The sequence below is a fragment of the Lipotes vexillifer genome, unplaced genomic scaffold (assembly GCF_000442215.2).
Source record: "Lipotes vexillifer unplaced genomic scaffold, Lipotes_vexillifer_v1.1 scaffold466, whole genome shotgun sequence".
Taxonomy (NCBI): domain Eukaryota; kingdom Metazoa; phylum Chordata; class Mammalia; order Artiodactyla; family Lipotidae; genus Lipotes; species Lipotes vexillifer.
Window position 1 is genome coordinate 1,488,684 of NW_006796103.1, and position 24,628 is coordinate 1,513,311.

At 40.6% G+C, this 24,628-nt stretch overlaps 1 protein-coding gene across 1 annotated transcript in view; it reads left to right on the forward strand.

Moving 5' to 3' along the window:
- Positions 1-23,070: 23,070 nt before the first annotated feature.
- IPPK (inositol-pentakisphosphate 2-kinase) overlaps positions 23,071-24,628 on the forward strand; it is a 50,865-nt gene continuing 49,307 nt past the window's right edge. Inside the window, exon 1 of the mRNA XM_007468167.1 lies at positions 23,071-23,151. Coding sequence (XP_007468229.1) covers positions 23,071-23,151 — 81 coding nt within the window. The remainder of the gene's footprint in view (positions 23,152-24,628) is intronic.

The window sequence follows — 24,628 nt, forward strand, 5'->3', positions numbered from 1 at the left end:
CCCCTTTTTAAATGCTTCAAGTTTTTTCTCTAGACTTTTGTTATGTGGTACCATGAGGTTTGTATAAAATGTCTCATAGATAAAATAGTCCTTTTCTGCTGAAAGCAACTGTCTTCATTTCCCCACACAAATTCCATTCTTTTTCCTCCTCCCACTTCATATTTTTATTATCACAAATTATTCCTTTTTATGCTGTGCCTTGCTTACCAAATTGTAGTAGCTATAGCTATTTTTAATGCTTTTTTCTTTAACCTTTATGATATAATTAAGTGTTCAACACTCTATTCTAAAATAAAGTTACAATTTTCTGATCCTGTCTATTTATCACCTTACTCAAAGTTTTTTGTACTTTTGTCTTTTCATTTCAGGTAGAAGATCTCCTTTCAAAATTTCTTGTAAGGCAGGTCTAGTGGTAATGAACTCCCTCAGCTTTTGTTTCTCTGGGAAAGCCTTTATTTCTCCTTCATATATGAATGATAACTTTGCTGGTTAGCGTATTCTTGGCTGGAAAATTCTATCTTTCAGTACTTTGAATGTATGGTTGCACCCTCTCTTGGCCTGTAGAGTTTCTGTTCAGAAGTCTGCTGATAGTCTAATGCGGGGCTCCTTGTAGGTTACTTTCTTTTTTCCCTGGCTGCTTTTAAAATACTTTCTTTATTATTGACTTTTGACAGTATCATTTTAATGTGTTTTGGAGGGTGTCTTTTTGCACTGAGATAGTAAGATGATCTTTTAGCTCCATGGACTTGTATGTCTAGTTCTTTTCCCAGGTTTGGGAAGTTCTTAGCTATTATTTCTTTAAATAATCTCTCTGCCCCCTTCTTTTCCTTCATGTATACCCATTAATCTTATGCTGGCTCTCCTAATGGAGTCTGATAACTCTCCTAGTGTTTCTTCACTTTTAAAAAGTCTTAGTTCTCTCTCCCCTTCCACCTGAATCATTTCTAGATTCCTATATTCCAGATCACTTATTCCCTCTTCCATCTGATCTGCTCTATTTCCAATGCTTTCTAATGTAGTCTTCATCTCCTTTATTGAGTTTTTCAGCCACAGAATGTATTTGATTCTTTTTTTTTTAGAATTTCAACACCTTCTTTTTATTAATTTTATTTCTGAGTTCACTGAATTGCTTTCTGAGTTTTCTAATCATTCATTGAATTTCTTCATAACAGCTATTTTGAATTCTCTATCAGGAAGATTCCAATCTTCTGTGACAGTGACTTTGGTTGCTGGAAAATTGTCATTTTCCTTTTGTGATACCATATTATCATGATTTTTCACGGTGTTTGATGAAATATGTCTTTGCTGCCACATTTGAAGTATCAAACCCTTCTTATTTTGAAAAGATTTTGCTTACTTTGATTTTAAGAGTTCAATGGGTTGGCAATTAGAGGCCTTTCTTTTGTTTTACAGCAGGTGGCACTATAGCAAAAGTTTTTGGTTTCTCTTACCTGTGCCGCCTCTTGGCTGTATTTGGAGCACATGTTCCACCTTCTACCTCTTCCGCAAGAGGGGTTGCTGGCACCCGCATTGCTGCTTGACCACCAAGGTCACTAGTGACCTACCCAGTTCTGGAGTAGTTGGGGTTGCAGGCCCCCCACCACAGTGTCTCCGGGGGTCTCAGGCATTGCTGCAGGGCAGGAGGATTGTGGGGCATTTAAAATTTTTTAAGTAACTTCCATTCTGATTTCCATAGTGGCTGCACCAGTTTACATACCCACCAACAGTGTACAAGGGTTCCCTTTTCTCCACACTCTTCCCAGCATTTGTTATCTCTTGTCTTTTTGAGAATAGCCCTTTAACAGGTGGAGGTGATATCTCATAGTGGTTTTGAATTGCATTTCTCTGATAATTAGTGATATTGAGCACTTTTTCGTGTAGCTGATGGCAATTATAATATCTTCTTTGGGAAAATGTCTATTCAGGTCCTTTGCCATTTTTAAATTGGATTATTTGGTTATTTTGCTAATGAGTTGTATATTTTGGATACTAACCCCTTATCAGATATAAGGTTTGTAAGTATTTTCTCCAATTCCAAAGGTTGCCTTTTCATTTTGTTGATTATTTCTTTTGCTGTTCAGAAGCTTTTTAGTTTAACGTAGTACCACATGTTAATTTTCCCTTTTTATTGCTGTGCTTTTGATGACATCCAAAAATCCGTTTCCAAAGACCAGTGTCAAGGAGCTTTTTCCTTATGTTGTCTTGTAGGAGTTTTATGGTTTCAGGTCTTGTATTTAGTTTTAGATTATTGATTTTAGATTTAGATTATTGATTTTAGTTTTTTCTTTTTTCTGCTATATGCATTCACTGCTATAAATATGCATCTAAACATTGATTCCACTGCATCCCACAAATTTTGGTAAATTGTATTTTCATTTTTTTCAAAATATTTAAAAAATTACTCTTGAGATGTCTTCTTTGATTCATGTGTTATTTAAAGTTTGTTTTTTAATCTTAGTTCACTCATGCTGCTATAACAAAAATACATAACAACAGAAATTTATTTCTCATAGTTCTGGGGGCTGGGAAACCCAAGATGAAGGTGCCAGCAGATTCAGTGTCTGGTGAGAACCTGCTTTTTGCTGTGTTCTCACATGGGAGAGAGCTCACAAGGGAGCTCTCTGGGGCCTCTTTTTTAAAGGCACTAATCCCATTCATGAGAACTCTACCCTCATGACTTAATTACTTCCCTAAGACCTTCACCTCCAAATGCCATCACGATATTCAGGATTAACTTTAAAATTATGAATTTTGGAGGGTCACAAACATTCAGTCTAAAGCAAATCCGCAAGTATTTTGGGATTTTTCAGCTATCTCCTATTATTGAATCGAGTTAAATTTCACTGCATCCTGAGAGTGTACATTGTATGATTTCTATTCTTTTAAATTTCTTAATGTATTTTGGCACCCAGAATGTATATCTTGGTGAATGTTCCATGTGAGCTTCAGAAGAATATGTATTCTGATGTTGTTGGATGAAGTAGTTTAAAGTTGTTAATTACACCCAGTAGATTGATGGTGCTGTTGAGTTCAACCATGTCCTTAATGATTTTTTACCTGCTGGATCTGTCCATTTCTGTTAGAAGGGTGTTCAAGTCCCCAACTATAATAGTGAATTCATCTATTTCTTCTTGCAATTCTATCAGTTTTTGCCTCATATAGGCTGATACTCTGTTGTTAGGGGACTTCACATTAAAGACTGTTATAACTTCCTGGAAAATTGCCCCCTTTAACATTATGTAATCACTTCTTTATCCCTGATAACTTTACTTGCTCTGAAGTTTGCTGTGTCTGAAATTAATATAGCTATACTCACTTTTGATTAGTGTTAGCATGGTATCCCGTTACTTTCTCCATCCCTTTATTGTTCTCTTAAATAATATAGAAATCAAAAAGTACAGTTACAAGAGACTGTTATAACAATATTAGATTTTAGAATTGCCCATGTATTTACCTTTATTGAGATCTTTATTTCTTCATATGGCTTTGAGTTTTGTCTCCTGTTCTTTCCTTTCAATCTGCAGGACTCCCTTAAGCATTTCTTGTAGGACAGGTCTAGTGGTCATAAACTCCCTTAGCTTTTGTTTATCTGAGAGTGTCTTTTTTTACTGATTAAATTTTATTGTAAGGAATAAAAAAACAATGTAATAAATATATCACCAATCATGTACATATACAGTAATATATACATAGTCATAATTCCTTTTTAACTAATATGTTTGATATAAATGATATTTCTACTGTGCTTAAAACCATCTTTTATAAGTTTAAAGTTTTTCTTTGCTATCTTTTTCATTTGTTGGGATTTTATTTTTTAAATATATATATATTTAATAATCACAGTGTGCATGTGATTTTTAAATGTTTATTTATTTTTGGCTGCTTTGAGTCTTTGTTGCTGCATGCAAACTTGCTCTAGTTGCAGTGAGTGAGGGCTACTCTGTTGCAGTGCACAGTCTTCTCATTGTGGTGGCTTCTCTTGTTGCGGAGCATGGGCTCTATGTGCATGGGCTTCAGTATTTGTGGCATGTGAGCTCATAAGTTGTAGTTCATGGTCTCTAGAGTGCAAGCTTTGTAGTTGTGGTGCATGGGTTTAGTTGCTCCACAGCATGTGGGATCTTCCCGGACCAGAGCTTGAACCCGTGTCCCCTGCATTGGCAGGCAGATTCTTAACCACTGTGCCATGAGAAGTCCCTTAAATATTTTTTATACAATTTTTAAAGGTTACATTCCATTTACAGTTATTACAAATATTGGCTATATTCTCCGTGTTGTACAATACATCCTTGTAGCTCATCTTACACTCAATAATTTGTACCTCCCACTCCCCCAACCCTATATTGCCCCCTCCCACTGTAACCACTAGTTTGTTCTCTATATCTGTGAATCTGCTTCTTTTTTGTTGAGTTCACTAGTTTGTTGTATTTTTTAGATTCCACATATAAGTGATATCATACAGTAATCTGTCTGACTTCTTTCACTTAGTGTAATGCCCTCCAAGTCCATACATGTTGCTGCATCTTCTTTATCCATTCATCCATCAGTGGACACTTCAGTTGCTTCCATATCTTTGCAGTTGTAAATAATGCTGCTATGAACATTGAGGTTCATGTATCTTTCTGAATTAGTGTTTTTGTTTTTTAAGGAGGTATATGCAGGAGTGGAATTGCTTGGTCATATGGTTCTATTTTTTGTTTTTTGAGAAACCTCTACACTTTTCCACAATGGCTGCACCAGTTTACATTCCCATATTCCCCAGTGTGTGAGGTTTTCCTTTTCTCCACATCCTTGCCAACGTTCATTTTTTGTATTCTTTTTAATAATAGCCATTCTCACAGGTGTGAGGTGATATCTCATCGTGGCTTTGATTTGCATTTCCCTGATGATTAAAGATGTTGAGCCTCTTTTCAAGGCCTGTTAGCCATCTGCATTTCCACTTTGGAAAAATTTCTGTTCAGTTTCATTTTTTAATTGGGTTGTTTGTTTTTGTGATGTTGAGCTGTACAAGCTGTTTATATATGTTGGATATTAATCCCTTATCGGTCATATCATTTGTAAATATTTTCTCCCACTCACTATGCTGTCTTTTCATTTTGTCAATGGTTTCCTTTGTTGTGCAAAAGCTTTTGAGTTTAATTAGGTCCCATTTGTTTGTTTTTGCTTGTATTTCCTTTACTTTAGGAGACAGATCCAAAAAAATTTGCTGCGATTTATGTCAAGGAGTTCTATGTTTTCCTCTAGGAGTTTTATAGTATTTAGTCTTACATTTAGGTCTTTAATCCATTTTCAGTTTGTTTTTGTATATGGTGCTAGAGAATGTTCTAATTTCATTCCTTTACATGTAGCAGTACAGTTTTCCCAGCACCACTTATTGAAAGATTGTCTTTTCTCCTTTGTATATTCTTGCCTCCTTTGTCATAGGTTAATTGATGATAAGTGCATGGGCTTATTTCTGGGCTCTCTGTCGTGTTCCATTGATCTATGTGTCTATTTTTGTGTCAGTGCCATATTGCTTTGATTACAGTAGTATAGTCTGAAGTCAGAGAGTATGACTCCTCCAACTCTGCTCTTCTTTATCAAGATTGTTTTTGCTGTTCAGGGTCTTTTGTGTTTCCATACATATGTTAAAATTATTTGTTCTAGTTCTGTGAAAAATGCCATTGGTATTTTGATAGGGATTTTATTGAATTTGTAGATCTCCTGGAGTCGTATGGTCATTTAAACAATATTGATTCTTCCAATCCAAGAACACAGTATATCTTTCCATCCCTTTGTGTCATCTTCAGTTTTGTTCATCAGTGTCTTATAGTTTTCTGAGTACAGGCCTTTTGCCCCCTTAAGTAGGCTTATTCCTAGGTATTTTATGTTTTGATGCAATGGTAAGTGGGATTATTTCCTTACTTTCTCCTTCTGATAGTTCATTGTTAGTGTATAGAAATTCAGTAGATTTCTGTATGTTAATTTAGTATCTGGCGACTTTACCAAATTCATTGACGAGATCTAGTAGCTTTCTGGTGACATCTTTAGGAATTTCTATGTATAGTATCATGTCATCTGCAAACAGTGACAGTTGCACTTCTTCCTTTCCAATTTGAATTCCTTTTATTTCTCTTTCTTTTCTGATTGCTGTGGCTAAGACTTCCAAAACTCTGTTGAACAAAAGTGGCAAGAGTTGGCATCTTTGTGTTGTTCCTGATCTTAGAAGAAATGCTTCAGCTTTTCATGATTGAGTATGATGTTATCTGTGGGGTTGTCATATATAGCCTTTATTATGTTGAGGTAGGTTCCCTCTATGCCCACTTTCTGGAGAGTTTTTATCGTAAGTGGATACTGAATTTCATCAAAAGCTTACATCTATTGAAATGATCATATGGTTTTTATTCTTCAGTTTTATTCTTAATGTGGTATATCACACTGATTGATTTGCAGATATTGATATATCCTTGTATCCCTGGGATAAATCCCACTTGATCATGGTGTATGATCCTTTTAATGTATTGTTGGATTCGGTTTGCTAGTATTTCGTTGAGGATTTTTGCATCTATGTTCATCAGTGATATTGGCCTGTAATTTTCTTTTATTGTGGTATCTTCGTATGGTTTTGGTATCAGGGTGATGTTAGCCTCATAGAATGAGTTTGGAAGCGTTCCTTCTTCTGCAATATTTTGGAATAGTTTCATAAGGATAGGTGTTAATTCTTCTCTAAATGCTTGATAGAATTTGCCTGTGAAGCCATCTGGTCCTGGACTTTTGCTTGTTAGGAGTTTTCTAATCAAAGATTCAATTTCAGTACTTGTAACTGGCCTGTTCATATTTTCTATTGCTTCCTGGTTCAGTCTTGGGAGATTGTACCTTTCAAGAATTTATCCATTTCATCTAGGTTATCCATCTTATTGGCATGTAGTTGCTTGTAGTAGTCTCTTATTGTCCTTTTTATTTCTGTGGTGTCCATTGTAGCTTCTTTTTCATATCCAATTTTATTGATTTGGGCCCTCTCTCTGATTTTCTTGATGAGTCTAGTTAAAGGTTTATCAATTTTCTTTATCTTTTCAAAGAACAAGCTTTTAGTAGTTAATCTTTTCTATTTTTTTTTTTTAGTCTCTATTTCATTTATTTCTGCCCTGATCTTTATGATTTCTTTCCTTCTACAAACTTTGGGCTTTTTTTGTTCTTTAGTTGCTTTAGATATAAAGTTAGGTTGTTTATTTGAGATTTTTCTTGTTTCCTGAGGTAAACTTTTTAAAAATTAATCTTGGGCTTCCCTGGTGGTGCAGTGGTTGAGAGTCCGCCTGCCGATGCAGGGGACATGGGTTTGTTCCCCGGTCCAGGAAGATCCCATATGCCACGGAGCAGCTGGGTCCATGAGCCATGGCTGCTGAGCCTGCGTGTCCAGAGCCTGTGCTCCGCAATGGGAGAGGCCACAACAGTGAGAGGCCTGCGTACCGCAAAAAAAAAAAAATTAATCTTATTGGAGTATAGTTGATTTTCAATGTTGTGTTAGTTTCTGCTGTACAGCAAAGTGAATCAGTTATACATATACATATATCCACTCTTTTTTAGATTCTTTTCCCATATGGGTCATTACAGAATATTGAGTAGAGTTCCGTGTGCTATACAGTAGGTTCTTATTAGTTATCTATTTTATATATAGTAGTGTGTATATATCAATCCCAATCTCCCAATTTATCCCTCCCCTGCTTCAGCCTTGGTAACCATAAGTTTGTTTTCTACATCTGTGACTTTATTTCTGTTTTGTAAATAAGTTCATTTGCACCATATTTTTAGGTTCCACATATAAACGATATCATTTGATATTTGTCTTTCTCTGTCTGACTTACTTCACTCAGTATGACAATCTCTAGGTCCATCCATGTCACTGCAAATGGCATTATTTAGTTCTTTTTAATGGCTAAGTAATATTCCACTGTATATGTGTACCACATCTTCTTTATCCATTCATCCATCTCAGTGGACATTTAGGTTGCTTCCATGTCTTGGCTATTGTAAATAGTGCCACAAAGGACATTGGGGTGCATGTATCTTTTCAAATTATGGCTGAGGTAAGCTTGTATCACTATAAACTTCCCTCTTAGAACTGCTTTTGCTGTATCCCATTGGTTTTGGATCATCATGCTTTCGTTTTTTCTCCAGGTATATATATATATATTTTAAAAATTATTTTTAATTTTTTTTTTGTGGTACACGGGCCTCTCACTGCTGTGGCCTCTCCCGCTGCAGAGCACAGGCTCCGGACATGCAGGCTCAGCAACCATGGCTCACGGGCCCAGCCGCTCTGCGGCACGTGGGATCCTCCTGGACTGGGGCACGAACCCATGTCCCCTGCATTGGCAGGCAGACTCTCAACCACTGCGCCACCAGGGAAGCCCTCTCCAGGTATATTTTGATTTCCTCTTTGATTTCTTCCATTGGTTGTTTAGTATCATATTGTTTAGCCTCCACATGTTTGTGTTTTTTACAATTTTTTTTTGTAGTTGATTTCTAATCTCATAGTGTTGTGGTCAGAAAAAATACTTGATACAATTTCAATTTTCTTAAATTTAAAGAAGCATGTTTTGTGGCCCAGCATGTGATCTATCCTGGAGAATGTTCCATGTGCACTTGAAAAGAATGTCTATTCTGCTGCTTTCAGCTGGACTGCTCTATACATATCAGTTAAGTCCGTCTGCCCTAATGCCTCATTTGAGGCCTATGTTTCCTTACTGATTTTCTGTCTGGATGATATGTCCAGTGATGCAAGTGGGGTGTTAAAGTCTTCCATTATTATTGTCAATTTCTCCTTTTATGTCTGTTAACAATTAATTGCCTTATATATTGAGATGCTCCTATGTTGGGTGCATATATATTTACAATTGTTTTATCTTCTTCTTGGATTGATCCCTTGATCATTATGTAGTGTCCTTCTTTGTCTCTTGTAACAGTCTTTATTTTAAAGTCTATTTTGTCTGATATTAGTATTGCTACACCAACTTTCTTTAGAATTCCATTTGCATGGAATACCTTTCTCCATCCCCTCACTTTCAGCCTGTCTGTGTCTCTAGATCTGAAGTGGGTCTCTTATGGACAGCACATATATGGGTCTTATTTTTTATCCATTCAGCCAGTCTGTGTCTTTTTTTAAATTATTTATTTATTTATTTACTTATTTATCTGCATTGGGTCTTTGTTGCTGCACATGGGCTTTCTCTAGTTGTGGTGAGCAGGGTCTACTCTTTGTTGTGGTGCATGGACTTCTCATTGTGGTGGCTTCTTTTGTTGCAGAGCACAGGCTCTAGGCACGCAGGCTTCAGTAGTTGTGGCACATGGGCTCAATAGTTATGGCATGGGCTCTAGGACTCATGGGCTTCAGTAGTTGTGGCATGCAGTCTCAGTAGTTGTGGCTTGCAGGCTCTAAAGTGCAGGTTTCAGTAGTTGTGTCACACAAGCTTAGTTGTTCCGCAGCATGTGGGATCTTCCCAGACCAGGGATTAAACCCATGTCCCCAGCATTGGCAGGCAGATTCTTCTTCTTTTTTTTTTTTGGCAGGCGGATTCTTAACCACTGTGGGAAGTCACAGTCTGTGTCTTTTGGTTGGAGCATTTAATCTATTTACATAAGGTAATTATTAATATGTATGTTCTTATTGCCATTTTGTTAATCGTTTTGGATTTGTTTTTGTAGGTCTTTTTACTTCATTTCTTCTTTTGTTCTCTTCTCTTGTGATTTGATAACTTTCTTTAGTATTGTAGATTCCGTTTTCTTATTTGTGTGTATATCTATTATAGATATTTGGTTTGTGGTTACCATGATTATTTTATATAGCAGTCTATATATACATAATTGTTTTAGGTTGCTGATCTCTTGGTTTCAAATACATTTCAAATATCCTGCATTTGTACTCTCCTCCTCTCATGATTATTGGTTTAAGATATCATATTTGTGTGTGGATAATTTCCTACCTTTACTGTATGTTTGCCTTTATTGGCAAGCTTTCCCATTTTGTAATTTTCTTTTTTCTAGTTGTGGCCATTTCTTTTCCACCTAGAGAAGTTCCTTTAGCATTTGTTGTAAAGATGGTTTGGTGGTGCTGAATTCTTTTAGCTTTTGCTTGTCTGTAAAGCTTTTGATTTTTCTGTTGAATCTGAATGAGAGCCTTGCTGGGTAGAGTATTCTTGGTTGTGGGTTTTTCCCTTTCATCACTTTAAATATATTGTGCCACTCCCTTCTGGCCTGCAGAGTTTCTGCTGAAACATCAGCTAATAACCTGATGGGGATTCCCTTGTATGTTATTTGTTGCTTTGCATTTGTTGCTTTCAATATTTTCTCTTTATCTTTAATCTTTGTCAGTTTGATTACTATGTTTCTCAGCATGTTCCTCCTTGGGTTGATCCTGTGTGGTACTCTCTTCGCTTCCTGAACTTGGATGACTGCTTCTTTTCACATGTTAGTGAAGTTTTCATCTATTATCTCTTCAAATATCCTCTAAGGCCCTTTCTCTCTCTCTTCTCCTTCTGGGACTCCTATAATGCAAATATTGGTGCATTTGACACTGTCCACTTACATTTAAGGAAAATTTTTTAAAATATAGATTCCAGATTCCATTCTTTTTTTTAAAAGTATTTATTTTATTTATTTGGCTGTGTCAGGTGTTAGTTTTGGCACACAGGCTCTTCGTTGTGGCATGCAGGCTCTCTAGTTGTGGTGCATGGGCTCCAGAGTGTGCAGGCTCAGTAGTTGTTGCACAAGGGTTCCAGAGCACATGGGCTCAGTAGTTATGGCACACAGTCTCTCTAGTTGTGGCATGTGGGCTCTAGAGTGTGCAGGCTCAGTGGTTGAGGCACGCAGGCTTAGTTGCCCTGCAGCATGTGGCATCTTAGTTCCCCGACCAGGGATTGAACCCACATCCACTGCATTGGAAGGTGGATTCTTAACCACTGGACCACCAGAGAAGTCCCCATTTAAGGTAATTATTGATATGTATGTTCTTATTGCCATTTTGTTAATTGTTTTGGATTTGTTTTTGTAGGTCTTTTTTCTCCCTTTCTTCTTCTTTCATTCTCTTGTGATTTGATGATTATCTTTACTTTTCTGTTTGGATTCCTTTTTCTTTTTTTTTTGTGTGTGTATATCTTTCACAGATTTTTGGTTTGCAGTTACCAAGTGGATTTTGTATAGCCATATATATATTAAGTTGCTGATCTCTTAATTTCAAATGCATTTTAAAAACCCTGCATTACTTCTCTCCTCCCTTTATGACTGCTTTGTATGTTATCATATTTTACATCTAATTGTTTTATATATCCCTTAACTGCTTATTGTAGATATATATGATTTTTCTACTTTTGTCTTTTCACCTTCCTACTAGCTTTGGTGTGGATGATTTCCTATGTTTACTGTATGCTTGCCTTTACCAGTGAGCTTTTTAATTTTGCAATTTTCTTGTTTCTAGTTGTTGCCTTTTGCTTTTTGCCTAGAGGAGCTTCTTTAACATTTCTTGTAAAGTTGGTTTGGTGGTTCTGAACTCTTTTAGCTTTTGCTTGTCTATAAAGCTTTCGATTTATCCATCAAATCTGAATGAGATCCTTGCTGTGTAGAGTTTTCTTGGTTATAGGTTTTCCCCTTTCATCACTTTAAATATATTGTGTCACTCCCTTCTGGCCTGCAGAGTTTCTGCTGAAAAGTCAGCTGATAGCTTTATGGGAATTCCTTTGTATGTTATTTGCTGCTTTTCCCTTGCTGGTTTAATATTCTCTCTTTATCTTTAATTTTTGTCGTTTTAATTACAATGTGTCTTGGCATGTTCCTGTTTAGGTTCATCTTGTATGGGACTCTCTGCGCTTCCTGGACTTGAGTGATTGTTGTTGTTGTTGTTTTCCTCCAGGTTAGGGAAGTTCTCTGCTATTATGTCTTCAAATATGTTCTCAGGTCCTTTCTCTCTCTCTTCTCCTTCTGGGACCCCCATAATGCAACTATTAGTGCATTTGATATTGTCCCAGAGGTCTCTTAAACTGTTCTAATTTCTTTTCATTCACTTTTCTGTTCAGCGGCAGTGATTTCCACTACTCTCTCTTCAATTCACTGCTTGTCCTAGAGTAAGGTCTGGCCTGCTCTGGGCACACTGGTTCTGCAGGCTGTGGGATTGTGGTTTTCTTGCATTTGGTGTCTGCCCCCTCGAGGGTGAAGCTGGTTTAGAGGCTAGTGCAAGCTTCCTGGAGGGCCAGTGCCTGCCCCCTCATAGTGGAGCTGGGTCTTGGCCTGGTGGGCAGGGCAGTGTCTAGGGGCATGTCTAGAGGCACATGAGATTTTGTCTGTGCCCTTTAAGAATGAAGTCTGTATTTTCCTCAGTACTGTGGGGCTTCTGATAGTAAAGCCAAATGCTCTTGGGTCTTGTCTTCCTGGCACATGATCCCAGGGCTGGGGTGCCTGATGTGGGGCTCAGAACTCTCACTCTTATGGGAGAATCTGTTCAATATAATTATTATCCAGTTTGTGGGTTGCCCACCTGGGGGTATGGGACTTGATTGTATCATGAGTCCACTGCTCCTACCTGTCTTGTTGTGGTTCCTTCTTTATGTCTTTTGTTGTAGAAGACCTTTTCTGGTAGGTTCTGTCTTTTTCATTAATGGTTGTTCTGCAGATAGCTGTGATTTTGGTGTGCTCCTGAGAGGAGGTGAGCTCAGGGTCTTTCTACTCCACCATCTTGGCTGATCTGTATCAGAGAATGTCTTAATTTCTCCCTCACTTTTGCAGGACAGCTTGCTGGATATAGGACTTTTGGTTGACAAGTTTTTTTTTTTTCTATCACTTTGATATATTGGTCCATTGTCTTCTGGCATCCAGAGTTTCTGAAAGCAAATCTGCTGATATTGAGGATCGATTGTATGTGACAAATGACTTCTCTCTTGCTGCTTTCAAGATTCACTCTGTCTTTGTCATTTGACAGTTTGATTATGTGTCTTGGTGTGGGTTTGAGTTCATTTTACTTGGAGTTGGTTGAAATCTTTGGATATTTATGTTCATGTATTCCATCAAATTTGGAACATTTGCAGCCACAGTTTCTTCAAATATTCTCTGTGCCCTTTTGCTTTTCTCCTTCTGGTACTCTCTCAATGCATATGTTGTTCTGGGAGACTGTATCCCACAGGTCCCTTAGGTTCTGTTCATTTTTCTTGAATCTTTTTTCTTTCTGTTTTTCGGCTTCAATAATTACCATGGTCTTGTGTTTAAGTTCACTGATTGATTCTATCTTCTGTCTGCTCAATTCTGCTTCTAGTAGTTTTTTCATTTCAATTACTGTAATTGAACTAAAATTATTTTAATTATTATAATTGAACTAAAAGTTCTTGAATTGCTTTTTAGCTTCTCTATCTCTTTATTGTTCTTCCCATTTTATTCATATATCATTTTCTTGACTTTCTCTATGTCTTTCTTTAATTCTTTGAGCATTTTTAAGACAGTTGTTTTAAAGTCTTTTTTCAGAACAGTTTGTGTTGGTTTATTTTTTTCCTTTGAGTGGGCCATACTTACTGTTTCCTTATATGATTTTGTCAAACACTGGACCTGTGAATCTAATAATGTGGTAACTCTGAAAATAAGATTCTCCCCCTTCCCAGGGTTTGCTTTGTTATTATTTTTGTTTTTTAGATTGTTGTAGGTCGGTTTTTGTGCTAAGAATTAGCCTGAGGTATAAACTTAAGGTCTTATCTCAAATTGTGTCTTTCCTTGGGCCTACACAGTGACTTTCTAATTTCCAGTATACATAGTTGCTATTGAATGTCCTAGTCTTTGATATGTTTCTCCCAAAAGAGCAAAAGAAAAAAATGAATGGGTTGGCACCACCCTTTTTACTCCCTTAAAAGTCATTTCAGCAGAAGGGGGAAGGGCTTACAACAATGAGGAGGTATAAAAATAATGGCCACCCACCTCCTTGTACCTCTGTGATCAGAGGCAGCAATTAGTGATCAGAACACAGATCCCAAATATTTGGATGACATGGTCCTTATTGCCCAATCTGACTTTCTAGAACAAATGCATGGCTGTCTGCTATGAGTCAGGAGGCTGGGAGATGGGTAGCTACTACTGTGCTAAGAGCTGAAATTGACCAAAATTAACTGCAATTTACCATTCAAGTTTGCAATAGACTCTAAAGTTACCAGATAGTTACATCAGACAGATTCTGCTAGTGTAATTGTTGTTTGGGGGGAGATAGATTCCTGGTCCTTTCTACTCCCATCTTCCTAGAATCTTCTTTCTCTCCTTCACTTTTTTTTTTTGTGGTATGCGGGCCTCTCACTGTTGTGGCCTCTCCTGTTGCGGAGCACAGGCTCCGGACGCGCAGACTCAGTGGCCATGGCTCACGGGCCCAGGCCCTCTGCGGCATGTGTGATCTTCCCGGACCAGGGCACGAACCCGTGTCCCTTGCATCAGCAGGTGGACTCTCAACAACTGCGCCACCAGGGAAGCCCTCTCCTTCACTCTTGAAGCTAATTTTTCAGAATACAGACTTCTTGGTTGATGGGGTTTTTCTCTCAACACCTTAAATATTTCACTCCATTCACTTCTTGCATTGTTTCTGAGGAGGAGTCAGATATCAGTCTTACCTTTCCTCCTCTATAGGTAAGAAATTTTTCCCTCTGGTGTCTTTCAGGATTCTCTGTTTTTAATTCTCTGCAGTTGAATATCATATGCCTAGGTGTAGTTTTATTTTGGCATTTAACCTGGTTGGTGTCCTCTGAGCTTTCTGGATCTGTGGTTTGATGTCTGACATTAATTTGGGGAAATTCTCAGTCATTACCGCTTCGACTTTTGCTTTTGTTCCTTTTGATCTTTCTTCACTTTCTGGTATTCCCATTATACATATGTTACACCTTTGTAGTTGTCTTGTGTATTCTTTTTTTTTTTTTCAGACTCTTTACTCTTCACTCTTCAGTTTTGGAATTTTCTCTTGACATATCCTCATGCTTAGAGATTTTTTCATCAGCTGTATCCAGTCTACTAGTGAGTCAATCAAAGACATTCCTTCTCTATTGCAGTGTTTTTGATCTCTAGCATTTTCAAAATTCTTTCTTAGATTTTCCATCTCTCCATTTACTTTGTCTACTTTACCTATCTGCTCTTACATGTTGTCTACCTTTTTCATTAGTGCCTTTAGCATGTTAATCATTGTTATTTTAAATTCCTGGTCTGGCAGTTCCAACACTCCTGCCATATCTAAGTTTGATTCTGATACTTGCTCTGTCTCTTCAGACTATGTTTTTGCCTTTATTATACCTTGTTTTTGTTGAAAGGCAGACATGGTGTACTGGGTAAAAGGAACTAAATAGGTCTTTAGTGGTATAATATAAAATGTGGAAGTGGGGGAAGTCTTCAACAGTCCTATGATTAGGTCTCAGATTTTTGTGGGCATGTTGACCTGGGATCTGATCTTCATAAGTAGCTCTCAGTTTTTTCCCCAACTTAGGTGGGACAGGATGTTTGGAGGGGGTTGAGAGTGGGGTAGTTCCCTCCTCCACATGGAAAGCTAGAGGGGGTTGAATTTGCATATTACCCTTTCCCCAGGTTGGTTAGACTCTGATAGAACCCAAATAGGTTAGGCTCTGGTAAAACAGTTTCTCCTGAAGACAGACGTTTTAGGAAGTACAGAATGCTCTGTGTGTTTCAAAATGATTACTTTTCTCTCCTTCCTGCTGGAAGCACAAGGGGATTTTTCACTGTGAGAAACCTGCTAGTGCTCCTGGAGGTAAACTTACAAACAGTGTGGAGGCCCCCAGTGAATGGGGCCTATGGAGTTTTTAATCTCTCATACTTGTCCACACTGAGCCTCCAGCAATTAGTCAATTACAATTCAGGTTTTCCTACCCAACATTGGTTCCTGCAGATGTCTGCCTGAGGGTTTCTACTCCAGTAAGCTGATTCTCTGTATCTGCCTGTCTCCCCAGTTTTTGTGGCAGTAATTTGCCCTGTGACCTCACTTCTTCAACAGAGCTAAGATTTGTTGATTTCCAGTTTCTTCAGCTGTTTACTTGTTATGATAGAGTGACAGTTTCCAAGGTTTTTACACGTCAGACCAGAAACCAGAAGGCTTATTTTTAATAGGCAGCACATACATATGTACAAAATTTAAAAAGGAAAAAAGGTTACACAGAGTATACAAGGAATTTTTTTTTTTTGCTAGCATCACATTTTACTCCTAGTATGTAACTGTTACCAATTTCTTGTATCCTTTCAGAGATACCCTATGCTCATAGAAATATTTGGCTAATTAGATATGTATGTTTGTGTTGTATATTTTTATATTAGTGGTATCATAATATACACAGTATCTTAAAATTTACCTTTCTCATTTAACAATGTATCTTGGAGACATTCTTCCTTTGTAATAGCAGCATAGTATGTCTCTGATGGATAATTTAGATGTTTCCAACTTCTTTTTTTTTTTTTTAATCTGCTATGTGCATTGCAGTTTTGTGACTTTTGTTGTGCTGAGGTTTTCTTTTTAGTGGTATTATGTACATTCATAATGTACATTCACCACTCTCCATCTCCGGAACTTTTTCCTCTACCCAAACTGAAACTGTAGCTTTTTAACACTAATTCCCTGTTATCCCTCTCCCCAGTCCCTCAAAACCACCATTCTACTTTTGTCTCCATGAATTTGACTACACTAGGTATTGATACCTCAAGATTTTAATTTTTAATGTAGACAAAGTTATCAATCTTTTGTTTGATGGATTGTACTTTTCTGTGTTGTCTAAGATGATAATGATGCCCTGGGATGCCCTTATTGGAAGGGTTGGGCCTCCTTAGTCATGCTGTGGCACCATCACCCTTTCCCCTGGACTTGCCTGGAGTGTAAAAGCTGGAGAAAGGAGAAGGTGGATGGGGAGCAGAAATTCTGGGCATCAGACCCCAGGAGAGTGACTAATTCAGGTAATAGCATGCCCAACATCATCAGATCCCTGTGTGGAAAGAGGCCAAGTTCCCTCCAAGGACTCTTGACTCACCTTCCAGTCAGGATACCTTGGAGTTGGTGGGATTACCTGAGGTCAGCAGTTCAGGTGGCCTGAATATCCTGGAGTCCACCCTCAAGAGCACCTGCCTAATTCTATGTAGTTGAGCATCCTGAGGCCACTGCATGCAGAGCTTTATTATTTTTTTTTAATTACAAAGATAACTCATACCTTGTATGCAAAATTCAAATGTTACATACACATGTAGTGTAGTCAGTGCACATCACCTGTGGTCCCATCCTCAAAGAAAATCTCAGTACACAGCAAGGCACCTATTTCTTTCTTTTTTTTTAGGTTTGTTTGTTTATTTATTTTGGCTGTGCCAGGTATTAGTTGTGGTTTGTTTGTTTATTTATTTATTTATGTAGGCTGCGCTGGGTCTTAGTTGCAGCACGTGGGATCTTTGTTGCGGTATCTTTTAGTTGCTGCATGCGGGTTCTTTAGTTGCGGCATGTGGGCTTCTTAGTTACAGCGTGCATGTGGGATCTAGTTCCCCGTTGAGGGATCCAACACGGGCCCCCTGCATTGGGACTGCAGAGTCTTACTCACTGGACCACTAGGGAAGTCCCAGGCACCTATTTCTTGATTGTTTTTCTTTTCCATTCAAAAACAAACACCTATTTCTGTGTTAAACATACCATGGCTATCTTTCCATATTCATACATAGTGATAGATCTATCTAATTTAAAAAGTACTGAGAATGTATTCATTTAAATTTTTATTACAGAAGTGTTACATGAATACATACTCTGAGTCAACAACATACAAATATAAGAGGAAAGTGACATTCTTCTTTCGTTTCTCCTGCTCTCCTCTTCCCAGATGGGAAAATTTCCTTTCCCTTTTCTTTGCATTTACACACAGACACAACACATACATACACACTTGCTTCACTTAACCATAGACCTTGAACATCTTTCATGTCAGTACAGATCTAACTCATTTCCTTACTGCCTGTATAATTTTCAAGTATACCATAATTCAGTGGTTCTGGGATTCATGTGGGGAAGTTGTTAGAACACGGGTTGCTAAGCCCCCCTGCAAGTCTTCTGCTGGGGTGGGCTGGTGCAGCCTGAGGCTGTCCTGAGGTGCCCACATTGGGGACCAAGTCCTGTCCATCACTCTTGTGTTTGTACAAACATCCTGTACATATCTCTGAGCACTGGAGGGAGGGTTTTGTAGGGTAATTTGTAGGCATGGAAATGGGTCAAAGGGGATTAGCTATAGCTACAATACTTTTGATGACATGGCCAAACTGGGCTCCAACAATGCAGACCCTCTCCTCCAACGTGCACACGTCCTGCCTGTCCCTTGTATACCACCCATATCAAACACTGTGCAAAATTGCTTTTATTTTGCCAGTTTGATATATATATTAAGATATATACTTATTTTAATTATTTAATTATGAAAGAAGCTGAACAATGAATGCCTTCCTTTTTGTGAACTTTTAATTTTGGATTTTAGATTTATAGAAATGTTGCAAGATAGTACCAAGTTCCCAAATGCCCTACCCCAATTTCCCTCCATGTTAACACACCTAACTATGGTACATTTCCCAGAACAAAGAAATTAACAGTGATCCATTACTATTAACTAAACTCCAGATTTTATTTGGATTTTACCAGTGTTCCCACCAATGTCCTTTTCTGTTCCAGCATCCCACATTGCATTTAGGTGTCTTGTCTCCTTAGGCTCCTCTGGTCTGTCCATGTCTCCTATGACCTGGGCAGTTACAAAGACTCTTGGTCAGTTATTCTGCCAAATTTCTCTCAATTTGGGTCTGTCTGATGTTTTTCTAATGATTAGACAGGGATTATAGTTTTAGGGGTGAGGGGAATACCACAGAAGTGAAGTGCCTTTCTCAATGTCATGTCATGTCATATCAAGGGATACATGATATCGCATGCTTCCTTCAAAAATAAAAACTGTTTAGTAAGGAAAATTCCAGACACACATAAAAATAGGAAGAGTAGAGTAAGTACTCATCACTGGGCTCCCAGTCACTAGTGTTGTGCCACTTTGGTTCTGGATGGCTTTTCAATGTGGTTGGAAGATGAGTTTCCCATCTCATCTTTCTTCCTTTTCTCTTCTCCTCTTTCCTTCCTTCCTCTCTCTCTCATTTCTTTTTTCAAACAGAAAGGTGAAACTGATTAACTGTGGTGGGAATCTAGCTGGGACCTAGATGGAGGAGCATAAAGCATCTAGGCAAAATGTGCTCATGTAGGAATCCCAGCTAATGATGGCCTTTTGGTCTTTGCTTCACTTCTAGCTTTTTCTTGAAGAGGTGACTGGTCCAGCCCAGGGTACCCTTATTATTATCTTGGACTCTAGGATCTGAGTGAAAGGAACCCAACTCAAATTGTTCAAGCAAAAGATAGAATTCACTAGCTCAGAAAATTAAAATCAACTGAGTTGGACTCGATCCTCTGGCTCACTTTGTGTCCCCTTTCTTGCCACTTTCCAGCTGTTTCCCCTTTGTTGCTGCCACCTGTGGTGCCTGGATCACTGCTGACAGCATGTGGTGACCCCCCCCCACCAAGCTTCTCAGCTGAGGTTGCTTCTCCCCACAGTCATTTCAGCGCAAGCCAAAGGCGTGCGCTTGGTTGGATAAACCTGGATTACTTCCCTGCGCTTCCTGAATCAACCACTGGGAATGTAATTCTTCATTGCACAGCCTTGAGGCTAGAATCAAGTTCATTTAAGTCAGACCACATGGGTTAAATAAAGGAAAACGTACTTCCCCTAATAAAAACTGGGTTGATGCTATAAAAAAGAAGGGAGTGTGGATCTAGGGTATGAAAAACAACTGATAAACCGTTTATCTGGGACCCCTTTCTCATGTCTTTCTTTTCCAGCCTTTCCTTCTCCCAACCCCTGCAGATGAGCCCACTCTCCTTTGTGTCCCTCACCGTTTAACCCACCATGATTCTTTCAAAGCATTTGTCCCTTTGATAAGGTGGGTGTGGTCCACCCTAGGAGCATCTGTGGAGAATTTTTAAACAATCATAAAATCAAGATTTAATCTTTTAAATAACCATACACTAGTAATTCTAAACAGTGTCAGTGATAAAATGTTCCTTGAAAAAAAACCCCAACAAACCAAGATACAGAACATTTCCAGCACCACAGAGGCTTCCTTAAGGAAATGTTTTTTGTTGTTGTTTGTTTGTTTTTGCGGCATGCGGGCCTCTCACTGCTGTGGCATCTCCTGCCATGGAGCACAGGCTCCGGACGTGCAGGCTCAGCGGCTATGGCTCACGGGCCCAGCTGCTCCGCGGCATGTGGGATCCTCCCGGACCAGGGCACGAACCTGTGTCCCATGCATCGGCAGGCGGACTCTCAACCACTGCGCCACCAGGGAAGCCCAAGGAAATGTTTTAATACTTAACAATCTGATCTGAATTCTGCATTCACAGATGCTGAGAAAATCTCAGACATGTTTAGGGTCCCCCGGCCTTGTGGGGGTGTAGGAAGGCCTTCTCACCCTTTGTGAGTGTCCCCCCACCCCCCCAAGTAATGCCCCAGTCCCCTTGGGGATTACTTACCTCCAGGAGTGGCCTGTTTCTGCCCCCATTTCTCGACCATCCCTGGAGCAGGGCCTGAGCCTACCTGCACCAGTCCTTTGGGGCCCAGGGTGGGGGAGATGTTCAAAGCTATCAGCTCATTTTCCTGACTCACTAGCTTCATTTCACTACTATTCCCAAGGCCTTGACAGGTGCTCTAAGCTGTTCTCAGAGTAGGGTCTGCAGGTCTTTCCTTGTTGAACCACATACCTGAGCCTGGGTTTTCTTCATATACTTCAACCCTAGCAATATATTGCAACAGATTCAATGCAGAAGCAGATGTGAGACTCCAGCTATCTTCTATGAAGCCAGACTTTAAAGAGATTTGCAAAAATGTGAAACATTTGCCACTCTTCTCTATAGTTGGAATTATAGCTACTTTTTAAAAAAGGGTAATGTTATTTTAAAATGAAAATAATTTTTAAAAATTTGTTTTAATTTATAATATGGTAAACATGGAAAGATATAAGCCATATTAGCAAAAACTTTTTGAGGCCCTCTCTTTATTTTTCTTGGCCACACCACACAGCTTGAGGGATTTTAGTTACCCGACCAGGGATTGAACCCGGGCCCTTAGCAGTAAGAGCATGGAGTCCTACCCACTGCACTGCCAGGGAACTCCCGTCAATCATTTTTAAAGAGTATAAAATGGTTTTGAGAGTAAGAGTCTGAGAATCACTAATCTAATTTAATCCTCATAGCAGCTCTATGAGGTGGTATCATTAATCCCACGTCAACAGTGAATAAATTGAGGCCCAGAGAAGGGAAGAGATCTGCCCTTCGCTTCACTGCCATTAAGTGGCAAGGGCAGAATTCAGACCTCCTGCTCAAGGTACATCCCTCAAGATTCAACGAAACCTACTCCTCCTGTAGGCAGAAAGGGTAGGGGAGGTCCCCGGAGAAAGATATCCAGGCATGGCTTTCTTTTTTCTCTTTTTAAATACATGGACTCCCGTATCTTTTTTTAATTTTTAATTTATTTATTTTTGGCTGTGTTGGGTCTTTGTTTCTGTGTGAGGGCTTTCTCTAGTTGCGGCAAGCGGGGGCCACTCCTCATCACGGTGCGCGGCCTCTCACTATCGCGGCCTTTCTTGTTGCGTAGCACAGGCTCCAGACACGCAGGCTCAGTAGTTGTGGCTCATGGGCCCAGTTGCTCCGCGGCATGTGGGATCTTCCCAGACCAGCGCTCGAACCCGTGTCCCCTGCATTGGCAGGCAGATTCTCAACCACTGCACCACCAGGGAAGCACCTGGGCATGGCTTTCTTGACATAAGAAAAGCCATTTTTGGCCTAAGTCATTTTAAGCCTGGCCACAACGCTTGCCCTTCAACAGGTCTCAGTAATGATCTTAAGAGAAAAAAAGAACAAACTGTTATCAGGCAAGAGAAGTAAAAGGAGCAAAGATAATTTATCAGTAGTAAAGACCCTCAATTCTGTTTCAATGGTAAAGAGTGGTCTGAAGTGCTCAACTACCAGATCAGTTGGGACCTAAGGAATGATGCAGACCTTTTCTGACCCTCATGACTTCATTCAACTAAAGCTTGGACGCTGACTGCCCAAGCCCTTTATGAATACGCATGTTCCCTTAGCTTAAAACTTCCTCAATTTTGCTATTTGGGGAGACACTGCTTTGGGAAAAAGCCGCAGCATTCTCCTTACTTGTTGCAAGTAATAAATCCTTCCTTCTCCCACTCTTTGTCTTCTGGCTTGACACCCACCAAAAGGCAAATCCAGTTTTTCAGGTTAACACTCCGACAAGAGCGCCATTTAGGAGTCCACTTGCCTCTTTGAGCTACGTAACCTCATTTGTAAGGTGTGGACCACAATGTTTCCACTTCCTGGGACTACTGGGGTGATTCTGCATCAGGTAAAGAGCAAACGAGGATATTAATAACCCGATGAGAGAGAAATGTATCCCATTCTACAGAAAAGAAGGCTGAGGCCCCATGACTAAGCGGGCTCCAGCTCTAGGGACCACCCACCTCCGGCCCGCCTGGACCGTCCCCTTCCCAGCTCCCGACTTGCCTGGACCTCCCCCGCCCCCAGCCCCACTGGGACCCCCTGGCTCCTAGCGCGCCAGTGCCGCTCTAACCCCAGCCCGCCTGGACTCAGGCTCCCCAGCAGGCCACTCCTGGTGGCCGGGCAGCAGACGGCTCCTCCCGCTTGCCTCACTTCCGGCGCCCAGGCCGGAAGCCTCTCTTCCGGTTCTCAAGATCGCGCTCCGGAAGTGAGTCACTGTGCCAGCACCTAAGATGGCCGCAAAGTCCATCCACCACCGTGGTCAACAGAGGAGAAGCGTGCGCGAACCCGGAAGTTGCCCGGCTCGGCCATGGGAGATGTTGGGGGCGTGGCTTCCGGCGGCCTGCGAGTGCGGGCGGCTGGGTCTAGCTGAGGCGGCTGCTGACAGGAGCTCCTCCCCGGTCGGCTGCGGCTGGTGCCTAGGCGAACCAGCGGCCCTCAGCTCGTGGCCCCGCGAGGCTCCAGGGCCGCACCGTGGGATGGACGAGGGGAAGATGGACGAGAATGAATGGGGGTACCACGGTGAAGGCAACAAGAGCCTAGTGGTGGCCCACGCACAGGTGAGCGGTTGACTGTCGGCGCGGTTCAGGGCCCTTACCCTACTCCCGGTGGGTTCCGCGTCCCCCAAGCACCCCCTCCGCTCAGGTCGGTTCTGCATCACCTCAGGACCCACTACCCCTGGGTCGGTTCCCCAGCAGCCCTCCTTCCGGTCGGTTGCGCGTTCCCCGAGTGTCACTGCCCCGCGATAAGTTTCGCGTACTCCCAGCATCACCTCACCCCGTCGGGTCAGTTCCGCGTCCCGCTGGTGTCACCGCCTTCCCCCAGATCAGTTCCGCGTCCCCCCAGCGCTCTCCTCCCCCTAGGTTGGTGCCATGTCTCCCCAGCACTCCCCTCCCTCCAGATCGGTTCACTGTTCCTCCAGTGTCACCTTTTCCCCCCCGGGTTTGTTCCGCGTCCTTCCAACGCTCCCCATCCCGACCTCACACGGTGCCGCCTGCTACTGCCCAGCTGCGGTGAGGCCGTCCGGAGTAACCTTAGGGAAGATACAGGGTACGGGCAAGGTCAGGAGAAAGAAGCAAAGTGCTTGGGGTGCTGTTACCTCCCTGAGATTCAGGGAATTGCTGTTCTCCTGCTGCTGTTGTTCATGTTAGTGGAGCATTGTCTACAGGTTCTTCTCCAGAATCTTTTAGAATTTAAAGAATTTCCCTTTCTTAATTCAGTAAGGAAGAGAGTTTCAGAGAGTGCAGTGAGGACTCCCAGTGAGTTGAATCCGGGAAGAGAAGCTTGTGGATTTGTGTGAAGGCCCAGATCTCTCTGACATCTTGCTGTCTAATACAACCAGGCAGGAATGTGGTGGGCTGGGGGAGGAGTGATAGGTGTCATTGAGGGCTTAAGAGTATGGGAGTTGCAGTTACACAGAGCTGGGCAGAATCCCAATTCTACCACTGCCTGGCTCAGGCTCAGTTTCTGCATTTTCAAAGTGGAACTAGTAACAGAATCCCCTTTGCGGAATTGCTAGAAAGATGAGGAGCTGGACAAGTTATGCAAGTGATAACTATCATCCACCTTGGACTTGGCAGTTAAAAGCGCTGACCCAGCCCACCAGCTCCTGTGGGGAGCTCATCTTCCAATTCCTCAGTAAGATTGCATGGTATATCATCATTTTATGTAAAGCTAATTAAGGCTTCTTTTGGCTAGTGTACTGAGTTTCTAAAGCAGCCTCAGATGAAGTAGCAAGTTCCAGACTCAGCGTAAAAGAACGCCAGGCCTTGGGCCCTCAGATGCATTCTCCATTGTCCCTGACAAGCATGTGTCTACCCTCCAGGGCAACTGGCCCCTTCCCTTGTTGCACAGCCCCAGGTGTTAGGGTCATGTTTCTTTTTCCTCCCCCGCCCTTTTAAACCTTGTCATCAAGCTATCCTGTACCTGTTCTCTTCATTCTTTATTTAAAACCTAAATTTGCTTTACTGTGCTCATTCCTCCTTGGTTGTTGTTAGCTCATTATTTGAATTTGAAGACTATCATCACGAGTAGTCT